Source organism: Podarcis gaigeae (genome assembly GCF_964106915.1).
Source record: "Podarcis gaigeae genome assembly, chromosome: 4".
Lineage (NCBI taxonomy): Eukaryota > Metazoa > Chordata > Lepidosauria > Squamata > Lacertidae > Podarcis > Podarcis gaigeae.
The window spans coordinates 23735525-23747593 of NC_139677.1; the positions used below are offsets into that span (position 1 = coordinate 23735525).

The 12069-nt window shown below is 42.1% G+C and overlaps 1 protein-coding gene across 15 annotated transcripts in view; it reads left to right on the top strand.

Moving 5' to 3' along the window:
• Positions 1-12069, top strand: part of FARP1 (FERM, ARH/RhoGEF and pleckstrin domain protein 1) — a 184291-nt gene that overhangs the window by 123946 nt on the left and 48276 nt on the right. For 8 of the 15 annotated variants that reach the window (XM_083735244.1, XM_083735248.1, XM_083735235.1 and 5 more), the window contains exons 11-13: positions 3559-3627; positions 4568-4643; positions 7154-7397. In XM_083735244.1, the coding sequence (XP_083591370.1) occupies positions 3559-3627; positions 4568-4643; positions 7154-7397 (389 nt within the window). The remainder of the gene's footprint in view (positions 1-3558; positions 3628-4567; positions 4644-7153; positions 7398-12069) is intronic. The other 7 variants (XM_083735241.1, XM_083735237.1, XM_083735236.1 and 4 more) reach the window with 1 other exon arrangement.

Here is a 12069-nt window from a genome sequence, read left to right on the forward strand (position 1 = left end):
CCCACAAGGTCTGAGGGACAGTGGACCGGCCCCCTGCTGAAAAAGTTTGCTGACCCCTGCCATATGTGGCTATTTCAAGATTCACTTTTTATACTCCAGTTGCTTTTTTAATTACATTATGACCTAGATAAATTAAGTTAAATTGAGAGAAATGCACCAGAATTGGGATTTGCTCTGTTTCTTTTGCTGTCTCAGCTCTGTGGCTCATCACATATGTTGCCTTCCCATTTATCTCGACTGCTTGAGTTCTGTGTGATGTTTCCTCTGCATACCAAGCTTTTCATGCTTATTTTCAGGATAGCTGAGGGATGCAGTTTCCCAAGCATGTAATTTGCGGTGGCCGTTTGTGCTGATCTACACACTACTCGCTGAATGTCCTAGAAATTATTCAGACTCGTAGTAAAAGTCTGCCTGAAGCATCTTTAATAATTAGGGGCTATTTCATTTCATGCTAGATATCTCTCCCCACTCCACCCCCCCCCCCCAACTTCCAAAGTCTTCAGATAAACATTTCTGAGAGTAAAAATATGTGTTGCTTTTCCTGGGTGCATTGCACTCAGAAGGCCAATGCCACCCCACCCCAAGATGTTCCAGGAGGCCCTGGAGAGTTAGATGCTGGTCAGGTGTCACCAGTGTGATGCTCTCCAGATGTTGTGGAGTACAACTTCCAGTCATCTCTGCCATGATAGCTGGAGCAGATAGGACTTGTGTTCCACAACATCTGGAGAGGACCACATTGGCTAACTCTGGGCTAAAAGGGCCAACCAATAGTCTTGACTTTTTGGGGTTCGTATTTGATCATATGTTTGTCTTTCCTCTTGTCTTAAGTAGCAACTTTAGTCTAATTGTTTTGGTCTATATGTTTGAATTGTATTTAAGAAAGGGATGGGAAACTTGTCGTCCTCCAAGTCCCATCAGCCCAAATGGAAGGGCCAGTAGTCAGGGATTATGGAAGTTGTAGTTTCAGCAACATCTGGAGGGCCACACATTCCCCAGCCCTGCTTGAGAGTCTTAATTAAAGCAAAACCATGGTATCCTCAAGTATTCTGAAGAGCTTAGTAAGAGACTGACAGTATCAATGCCCCAGGTACTTTTTTATTTTAATGCAAATAGAAAATTGACATCTTTCTGTCCAAAGGCATGCACTATTTGTTAATTTTTTTATTCATTTGAATCTTTAGTACACTTTCATTTAGTATCTATAGGGACAGCTTCCTAGCAGAAAATTAAAATGGCATGTTAAATCATAGCTTATCAGCTGATTGCCTAGTTCGCAAGGAAAATAGATTGTTTGGATAATAATGCACACTCTTGATAGCACACAGTGTGTTTCGCTTTATTTATCCACAGAACTAACTTTTATGAGACGTTTCACGCATGGCAGATTTCTTGCACAAATACTGCCTCTGTGCAAGCAGTTGTATGCATGGCATCATGTATGATTGACACATACATGTCTCTTGTGACATGTGCACACGGGGCAGGAGTCCGATTACTAGCTGGCTACTACAAGTTTGTAGATGTGGTGAAGCAGACGATAGTGTGACTAGCATTATGTATTTCTAATGTTAAAATAGCATTAAATTAAATTATTCATGTTTTCGTCCATTTTGAATAGCTGAGCATAGTTTTAAGCCAGATATGAGTTTCCTCAGATGCTTAATAGAACAGAGTTTCATAGCTCCAGCTTCAGTGCCTCTGTATGCAGCCTAATGCATAATTCAGTGTTCCCTCTCTGGGGAAAAAGGTGTGGGAATCAAATAAATATTATATTAAATAGCAGCAACCAGCAGCTTTTCCCACCAAATTTTCTGAACTGGAGCCACCTGGGCAATTAAAATTTGGAATTTCAACAACAGTATTCTTAAAAATTCATAACTCATTGTGGTGGTGGTTCCTTAGAAGTGGTATAAGAGTGTAGAACTGCCTGAGGCAGGTACATAAGTTACTGAGGTCCTTGATGTTGGCTATTTGCAGTTTAGTAGCGCTGCAGAGAGCTTGCTGGGGAGACCATGCATAACAAGGAACTCAAAAAAACTTTAACAAGCTTTTAATAACAAAAGCAAAAACTCCTTTTACACTAAAGATAACAACAACAAACATGACCCAACCACCAACCGATCCCCCAGGGTAGTGGGAGAACTAGGTGCTGCTCCTTATATACTATACCCAATTGCTGACACAGCTTGATTAACACAACTCAGCAGCACCTGCTATGTTTCACAGCTGTAAGACTGGGTCTCGTTATATGCCCTGGCCCTTAAAGACATACACAACTTGTGAAACAATAATGAACCTTCACATTTTAAAGTGACCATTCAACACTTGAAACAGTTCCCACAAGAGAATTCATCAGTCTTTGCGATAGGTTAGAAATGTACCCAACAAGGGAGTAGAATGGCATGGAACACGAGTTTTCTCAATGTCTGACAAATCTTTCTGCTCTTAAGAATGGCTGGGCAGTGCTGCAAGTTGCTAAGCTTCACACTCACTGTTTCAGAGTAGGCAGATAATATCTCTGTAAAGGTTTGGATAGAGTTGACTGCACCCCATCTTGGCTTGTAGTAACAAACCATTTGATCTCTTGGAGAACCTTACAGCTTATGGAACTCATAGGGGTGTGGGTGTGCAGGCGTCCCCCCCACTTAACATGCGATTCACTTGCGTGCAACTATATATATGCACAGTGCCAGGAAAGAATAAAATGAATTCAATTCAAACCCAGAAATGGCAGAAGAGAACTTGAGAGTCCTTGTGGCTGATGAGGGGACCCTCCTTGGAGCCCCCAAAGGACATCAGTGAGGGTGGAGGAAGTCCTGAAGAGACAGCAGGGCTTTCTTTAAGCTGCTCAGCCTCCCCGCCTATCAGCTGATGTGTGGTGTAGCGCAGCATTTTTGCATTCTCAGGCAGCAAAAGCCAGAGGATTACTGGGGGACGCATGGCCCACCATACACAACCAGAGGACTGCATTCAGTTTAATGGGTACCCGTTGTGAATGCCTGCAATCATGTCGTGAGCAGCTGAACATAAAATCACTCATATATGTAAAGGAACATTTTTATGCTAAAGAAGTAGAAAGTAACACAATGGTTCTGTTAACCTTTGGACGTCCGGTTCCTCCTACCCGAGGCATGTAGGTGAAAATTCAGTTTTGCTTTTTTGCAAGAAATGAATGGTTTTAGCAGTAGCCTGAGAGCAGGGGCTTTTGTGGTGCCAGAACATGCTGAGCGATAAATCAGTGCCACCACATTGTGAGGCTCCTTGCCTCTCCGCGACACTTCCAAGAATCTGCAGCCGGTGGGGACAGAGTCTTTGACAGAGTGATGGTGCTGATTCAGAGTGATGAATACTCCCAGGCATTGTGGATGTGTTGACATCAGAGGCATTCTCATAGCAGCAGATTCTCCAGCTTTTATTTACTGTTCCTGGTAACTAATAACCATGCCTGGCATCAGAAACAGCCCAGAGTTAAGGATGCACTAAAACTAGAAGAATGTACTTCCACAGCCTTTTATTTTCCTGGTTTTAACTCTTGATTTTGTTTTGTTTCCTTCCCAGTGGCCGAACTCAGAAGCAGGTTCTGGACTATGTCAAAGAAGGAGGACACAAAAAAGTACAGTTTGAAAGGTGAGAAAGAGTCTTTGCAACAACAATAAAAATAATTTGCTCTGTTTTGAGGGTTTTCTTGGGCCTCATGCATGCTCATTCAGCCCAGTTAGCCAAATGACACAGCTGCAGGAAAATAGGGAGAGTGTTCTTGGCTTGAATAGTCTTCCCAGAAGAAAATGGCAATATACACAAGAAAAAAACAGTGAGACATAGATTTTTCTTTATCTCCACCCCACTTTCTGGCTTCTCCTTCCTGCTTCCCCAGTTTTGTGCTTAGGTGTTTTGGAGTTTTGGAACTTTCTGTTTATTTGTTTTTGCCTTCTAATTAGCTATCTATTGCTTTTTGTCCCATGTGTTTGGGTTATAACGAATGGTCTGTAAAATAGTTCCTGCTTGTTAACAGTGAGGTATTACAGGGCTTGACCCCAGGTCCATGAAACCTGCTCAAATTACTGGTGTTGTGATCATAGGAATTCAGGCCATCTGTAGATAGGTAGACCGTTACTTCTTAATTAAATAAACAAAGCAGAATGAGGAGAGCAAATTGGCGCAACTGGCTACAGGCAGTGAAATGTTGAGACCATAGAAGGTTGGATTGTTGCATGCTATTGCCAAATGTGTTTCTAAGCCAGTCTGCCACATGATGAGTTCAGTGTTTTTGCCAAACTGTATAATGATCCTAGCGACAGGTTTGTGTTCTGAGTCATCTTTTGGAGTTGGAGGATTTATTTTTTAGTGACTTGTCCTTTCCTTTTATGCCATTCATGTAACACATAGCTTCACTGAAATAACGCATACATATACAACGACAGAGAGGAAATCTGTTTTTGGACTAGAAGTCTGTTTGAAGCTGGGCTTAGAGACATGATTGTCTGCCATTGATTTATTCACAGGGGTGGGAAATAACATGCATTTTAACTTGTTGCAAAATATGTTTGTTTTTTTTACCTCTTTCCAGGAAACACAGCAAGATTCACTCTATTAGGAGCTTGACAGCAAAGCCTTCAGAACAGCATTCAGAGGTGCCAAAACAAGTCAGTTATATTTCATGCTTTTGTAAGCAAAAATGTCCAATAGTTCTGTTTGTCTTGCCTAGGCCATGTTTAGCATTGCGCACTGTACCATAATTCACAGCCAGGAGAGGCCAAATGAATGGCAACACTGCAGCTTTAAGCAACTTTGTCCTTTTCTCTGGTTTGGAATGTTTCCAAGCCAAGTAGAAAGCAGTAGCAGTATTTTTATTTGTGTTTATTAATTGTAGTTCTTAGGCAAGCCTTACACACATTAAAATATCTAAACTGCGTGCCTGGCAAGTTCATATGTTGATTAAATAAATAAATTATGCAGATATGCATTGCTGTACAGTGGTACCTCAGGTTAAGTACTTAATTCATTCCGGAGGTCCGTTCTTAACCTGAAGCACCACTTTAGCTAATGGGGCCTCCTGCTGCCACTGCGCCTCCAGAGCACGATTTCTGTTCTCATCCTGAAGCAAAGTTCTTAACTTGAAGCAATATTTCTGGGTTAGCGGAGTCTGTAACCTGATGCGTATGTAACCTGAAGCGTATGTAACCTGAGGTACCACTGTATATAATCTGCATGTGCACTTACGGATAATTTGTACACAGGGTAGGCTTCTTCTTTCCAAGGTTTAGAGGAAGAGGACATGACAGGTTTGGAGAACTTGCCATCCTAATTAGGTCCTCCAGGGTTTGCCATTTCAGCCGAGGCATGCCCACTTCCCCTACCCCTGCCAACATAGATGAAGTTCTTCCTGACATTGTGACATGTGGTGATTGGCAGGTGGGTGACACTGCCCACTTGCCAGACATGGCCCATGAGGCTTGGAGTAAATAACAGGCTGGCCCTTAGGGAGACTCCTGGATTGAATGTGTTATTTTATTATCCATGTAAACAGTTCCATTCTACTTTCTGAGAATGTTGAAGAAATTGACCCCAGATTTAACCCGGTTTCACTCAGTGAGCGCAGGGAATAAAACAATACTTAACCCCCCCCCCCGCCCCCAACACAATCCTGATTTTCAGAATTCTGAAGGGTAAAAATGAAGCCAAGCCAATGCAACCTGTTACTAATTTGTGGTCAAGGCTGCCTTGTGAAAGAAGCTTGATCTGTTGCCTAGAAGCAGCTCAAAAGAAGAGAATGTCTGTTGGTGAAATTCCAGTTAAAGCTAGGTGAAAAAAATTAATAATCTTGCTGAGAAAAGAAACAGTAATGGTCTTTATAAGCATTTTGGCTAAAAGTTCTCAATTCATAAAGAATTTTTCCCTTGAGCTGGGTTGGCTGATATGACTTCCTGTGGCATGTAATGATTTTTTAAAAATTGTTTGTTTGAATCTCTCTGATATAGCTCAACTAAAGTATTGCCTTGTCATAGTATTTGCCAATAGTTTTGATACACACACACACACAGAGAGAGAGAGAGAGAGAGATTATTGTAATATTTATGCCCTGCCTTTTTCCCCTGGTGGGTCTCAAGGCGGTTTACAGATAAAACAAGAATTGCTAAAAAACATAGGAAAAAATAATTTTTAAAAATAAACATGAATAGAATTAAAACTACATACACATATAAAATCTGTTTAAAAACATACAAATAATTACAATAAAAACAGCCCAGCGCCGGCCTTTTCATTAAAAGCAGTCAGTTCCCCAAAGCCTGTTGGAACAAAAAAAGTCTTCGCCTGCTAGCAGAAGGACAGCAAGGAGGGAGCCAGTCGTAACTTCTCCAGGGAGGGACTTCCACAGGCTCAGAGCAGCCACCACCGAAAAGGCCCTCTCCCGTGTCCCAACAAGCATGTCCTCCTGTATTATCTTCATTCTAGTGCATGACTTAGAGATCCATATTAAGCTAGAGATGGGGAATCGGTGGCTCTCCAGAGATGTTGCTAGACTACAGCTCCCATCATCCCTCACAATTGGCCATGCTTGTTGCAGCATGGGAGTTAGAGTCCAACCACATTTGAAGGGCCGCAGGTTCTCCCACCACATAATAGGAACAACAAGATGGCACATTTCACAACCTTTTAATCTCATGATCTCCTTTGATAATGTACCATAAGCTAGAGACAATCCACAAAACTGTTGTGGGACATTAGATTTTGTTCTCATAGGCAGCCTGCCATCTACCAGGTCGGACTGTTTTGTCTATTTAGCCCAATATTGTCTGTGGTGAATGGCAGTGCCTCTCTAGGCTAGGGTTTCAGGTGGAGGTCTTCCACATCACCTGTTTACCTCTCCTAAGGTGGCAGGGACTGAACCTGGTACTTTTCACGCATGCAATTGCAAAGCATGTGCTTCTGCCACAGAGGTGAGGCTTTTTCTATCAGGGTCCTATGTGCTGCAGAAGTTGACCAAAGGAGACCAAAGGAATGAGCTCTCCTCTCTTCTATTCTCTAGGCTTGAAGGCATATTTAAATTTGTAGCACTGTGTTGTATGGTACATTTGTAAAGCACTTGATGTTGAGATTGGTGCTGATTTGTCATCTTCCTGTCCCCTCTCACCTCTTTCCTTTCTCTTTCCAGAGCTGTAGTTTTACATATGGAGACGGTGCTGATTCCCCAGCAGTCCAAAGCTGCCGGCAGGGGAAGGAACTAAAAGTTTCAGTGGAAGATGGTGGACACCACACGAGCCCTTCCCTGAAAAAGAGCCCCGAAAAAGAAGGCAGGAGGCTGGACGGTGCTGTGATGGAAGCCATGGAGGAAGAAGAGGAGGTCGCAAAGGACAGATCACAGCACAGTAGATCTCAGACGCAGCAACCGAGCACAGGTCCTGCATCCCGGGCTGCTCGTGGCAGTAGCACATCAATTCCTTTCATTGACTGCAGTGATGTAGATAGTGAATATGACCTCCTCAGAGGGCAGATAACCCGCTCACAGTCCCAAACAAATGACAATTATGAGGGTGATTCAACCAGTGGTGCCTACGTTGATTATAGAGGTGAAAATCGTAATAGAATTAGATACAGGGATTCTTCCATCTCCTCTATAAAGGCATCTTACCATCTCACTGAAGACTGCAATGATGGCAGCCCTTCTAGTATGTCCTTCTATGTTGGTGGGAGTCCCAGAGTCCCACGGCACAGCACTCTAGTTGATGAAATGTTTAGAGGTCCAGATACCCGCAGTCCATTGGCTACTCCCTTGCCTTCCAGTAGCAAAGGATCAAGTCCTCACATGAGTTTCAGTAGAGCAGGCTCCCAGAGTTACATCTCTGAAAACGGGCATGACTGTAGGGTTAGGAGTAAAGATGATGATACTCGTTCCTATAGCTGCCATGGTTACAGCAAGCGCTCCCCAGTCTCGCAAAGGCCACACATGGAAGTGGTTTCACATGCGCGCAACAGATCTGAAACAGACCCATTTATCTTGAGCCAGGTATCTTCCACTCCAAACCAAGACTATAGAGCAGATAGGTATCATAAAGGAGGGACGGTTAGAATGGTCCCTTCACAAGGCAAAAACATGGCAAATGGTGTGCCAGCTGCTAGTCAGTTGAAGCAAAGCCCAGTTATACAGTCCTTGTATGCTAGGGGCATGATGGACCATATGTCTACCATCCAGATATTGGAAGGTTCTACCAGCAGTGGAACGGAGTCTAGTGACTCAGATTCAGAAATGGTCAATCCTTTCACCCACCCTCTTGTGTTTGGAAATCCTATAGTGCTCAATTCATCCCCTATGCCAAGGAACAAGTATTCATTTGGCAGCCTCCAACTAGAGGAAGAGGTAGAGGATGTGTCTTTGGCCCTCAGTGATGAAGATGGTGTTCATGTCTTCAGTTGCTGAGAAAACCAAGCAGCACTTCCAGGAATAGACCAACCTAACAGGAAAGTGATTTGTTGGAAGGTTGTTCATCGAGTACATAAAACAGCATGTCAGCCTCTTAACCTTCTCCTTTTGAGAAGTTAGAAGGAGCTACTGCTATACAGAGAGGTGGTGAAATCTACTAGTGATGTGGGTTTTTAGGGGGGCGGGAAGGAGACCTGATTTCTCATCTAACAACCCTGTTAGTAGATTTGTTCATTAAGAAGAAATCTGTACTCTAGTTGTGTGTCATATTTAATGAAGTATAGGCCAGATAGAGATGACTTGTAGCCCCAACCTATTAATTTTTACTTAGAAGCATCTCCCGCTGTTTTCAGTGGAACTTAATCACAAGTAAATGTACATAGGATTGCAGTGTTCGTTATTCGAGAAGCAACGTGATTTGAGTTCATGGTACACACATGTGCTTTTCTCTCCTTCTAAAGGAGAGCTTGCTATCCAGTGCCTCAGTTTAGAGTTTAAAGTTTTACATTGCAATCAAAATGCAAAAAAAAAAAAAGGATATTATCAAATCCAGGCATTTTTAAAAATAATAATAAAAGAGCTTAATGACACGTTTTTTGAAGGAAGCAATACTATATTTTGCTCAACAAAACCACAAATCATTCTTATGCTGAAAGTATGAAAAGTTGCATTTGTGAGCTGAACAAGTTTTTTCCTATTTGAACATGTTGAAGAATATGGAACATGCAAACTTTAAATAGGGTGGGGGGGGTGTAAGCAGTCTTTTTGAAAGAAGCTCAGTGGTATGTTCCTGCAGTTATTAATGGGCTCGTTTAAACATCAGAAATCATAATTTCTATACATTGGTTGTAAGATTGCTTTCAGCATAGTAGATCTTACTTGCAAATGTTCTTCTCGGGTATTTTGTCATCATTAGTCACGGGGCCAATTCGAAACAGGAACCCCAATGTATCAGATCAGATCAGATGCTGTGTTAAAGCAGGCTTTGCACATGCATCCCTAGCTGGTTGAGAAACCAAGTGTACATACATTTTCAGACATGGTTCATATCCTGATCAAGCCGTTTCTGAAAACTAAGCAATCAGCTAATTGGGAGGGCAGTAGGATACTAGAGTTAGTCTCCCACACACCCCACCCAACTGCTGGTCAGCATTCTTGTAATTATCTGAAATGGTTTTGCACAAGCAGACCCTGCCAGCTGCTGTGTTCTTGGACACGGGGGTCAGGTAGACTCTGAATATTGCATATCTAGCAAGGCATGGAATGCTCCAGTCTTTCTTTTTCATTTAACAATGTAATAAGATAAAGAACATTGGAATCAGGAAATCTGTAAGGACTAAGACAAATAATTTACCCTGTGTTTCAGGAAACTTTCTTGAGTAAAGAAAAGCAGCAAATTATACCCATTGACCTTACCACCATTGCTAAGTGTGTTTAACTGGGTCAGAGGGGAAGTATGGGGGAAAGTATTCTCAAATGAATGTGTCAGAATTAAATAATAGAGGGGAGCTTTAGCTGAGTACAGTTGATTCCAACTATTCATTCATTCTCATGAAAACAAATGAGCCAGTTACAGGACATCTTTTAAGCCTGAGCAGTTCTATATTTTGATGTTTTTAGATTTTTATAAAACAAAATCGATACGTTTTATAACCTTTTTCTGATGCCTTGAACCAAGACACGTTAAGTGGTACATCTGAGTGTAAGAATATTTTAACAGAACTCAATCTATAGTTCCCTAGTCCTCTTCAGTATTTTACATATTCCTAGAACAGGGTAAATGGCAAGGATGGGCAACATGTTTGCACTATAGACTGCATTGGAAATACTTGCCATTGCATGGGCAAACTTATTTCTGTGATTGTGAGGGCTGTTTTTTATTTAATGGGAACTGGGATTTACAGGATTATAACAATCCAAAGGGTTAGGGTTTTGTTTTTTAAAGGCCTTTGGGATGCTGACATATGCATAGGAATATTTAACCTCCTCTTTCGTGCGTTTTTGTTACACTGATGTGAAGTTCAGTGCAGATGTAAATGCAGTTCAGATGTTTTGTTTAATTAGTAGACAAGAGAACAAGTAATCAAATCTGTGACTTTGTGGTTAGGCGGCAGCATGGGCTAATAAGGGAAGGTTTTATTTAATGTTGTGCTGAGAAGGTGATCTGTGTTTTGGGTTTAGAATAGTTTGTCAAATCATTGCCTTTAACTACTGAATGTTTAATTTAAAGCATAACTAAACAAAAACCCACTTTGGAAAGTGTAGATAGAATGTACACAGTGTGTCCTTTATTGGCATGTTTGCTGACTTCTGGCGATTATGGCATAGAAATAACGTACTGTGGAGTAAAGCACTGGCTTGTTAGGTGCTTCACAAAAACACTAGTTGTTTCAATGATTCCTCCCTCCCCCCCCGGCATTCTCGAGCAGATTGCACGATAGTTCATTTCCTCCATAAGCTAAAGCATCTTAATGTTATGATTAGAAGTGGCCATTGGTCTACAAAATGTCTATGTTGTGGTGATGATGTGGATTCAGTGGAGAATGTACATTACCACCTACTATTGTGTGCGCATTCACTAAGCATTGTAGAGAATGTGCAGAAATGAAACAGCATAAATAGGATTCTGTTTTACCCAATCGAAGCGCATAGCCTCTGCCTGATGTGGTTGGGGTCTGGGGGGTGTGGGGGGAGAGAAATGGGGTATTCCATACATTGCCAGTGAATATGCATAGGAAACCCACAAGCAGAATATGAATGCAATATATCGCTCTCTAGGTTGTGATCCTTAGTAAGTGCTATCCAGCACTTACTGGGCATCATTCTCATGCAGTGCTAAGCCTAACCAAGAGTGAGCAAGCATACAGGTACCCAGAGGGGAAATCGCAGCCATTTTGCTCCCCTCCCAGTTGTGCTGCTGCCGCGCGCCATGCTACCCATAAAACATGGTTTGGATTGCCATTATGTGTAAACCTGGGCTAGTGCTTTGTCTTCCCCAAAACAAACTACAAGCAGGAAACGGAAAGTAACCCTGGTGGTTGTTTGTGGTTTGCTGGAAGTGAGACAAACAATTGAGTTCATGTGTGATGCTAGACCAAATGAATGGCTTTGTGCCAGGTCGTACATCATCAGTAGGAGCAGGAGAGAAGCAAAGCAGTTTCTCTCTGGGTACAAGCACACTTGCTCATTCTCACTAAGGCATGATACCGCTTAGAGTTGCATGCAAACTGGACCATTGTTTCTGATGCTGTAGGCAATATATAAGGGCTTCCACCCATTGATAGCCTTGTCATCCACGGATTTGTCCAGCCCCCTTTTTAAAGCCATATTAAAGTCTCTGCATCTTGTGACAGGAAATTCTAAGGTTTAAATATGCCATTGTTTGAAAAAGTATTTCCTTCTGTCTAAAATCTCGCATCATTCAACTGCATTGGACGACCCTGCGTTCAAATATTACTAGAGACCACCATCATGCTTCTCCTTGTACTTGCCTTTTTAAAAAGACCTAAATGTTGTAGCCTTTTCTCATAGGGAAGTTGCTTTAGCTAGCTGATCATTAAGATTGCCCTTTTTGGCACCCATTCTAGCACTGCAATGCTCTATTTGAGGAGCGGGAACCAAAACTGTACGCTGTATTTTGAGTACAGTTG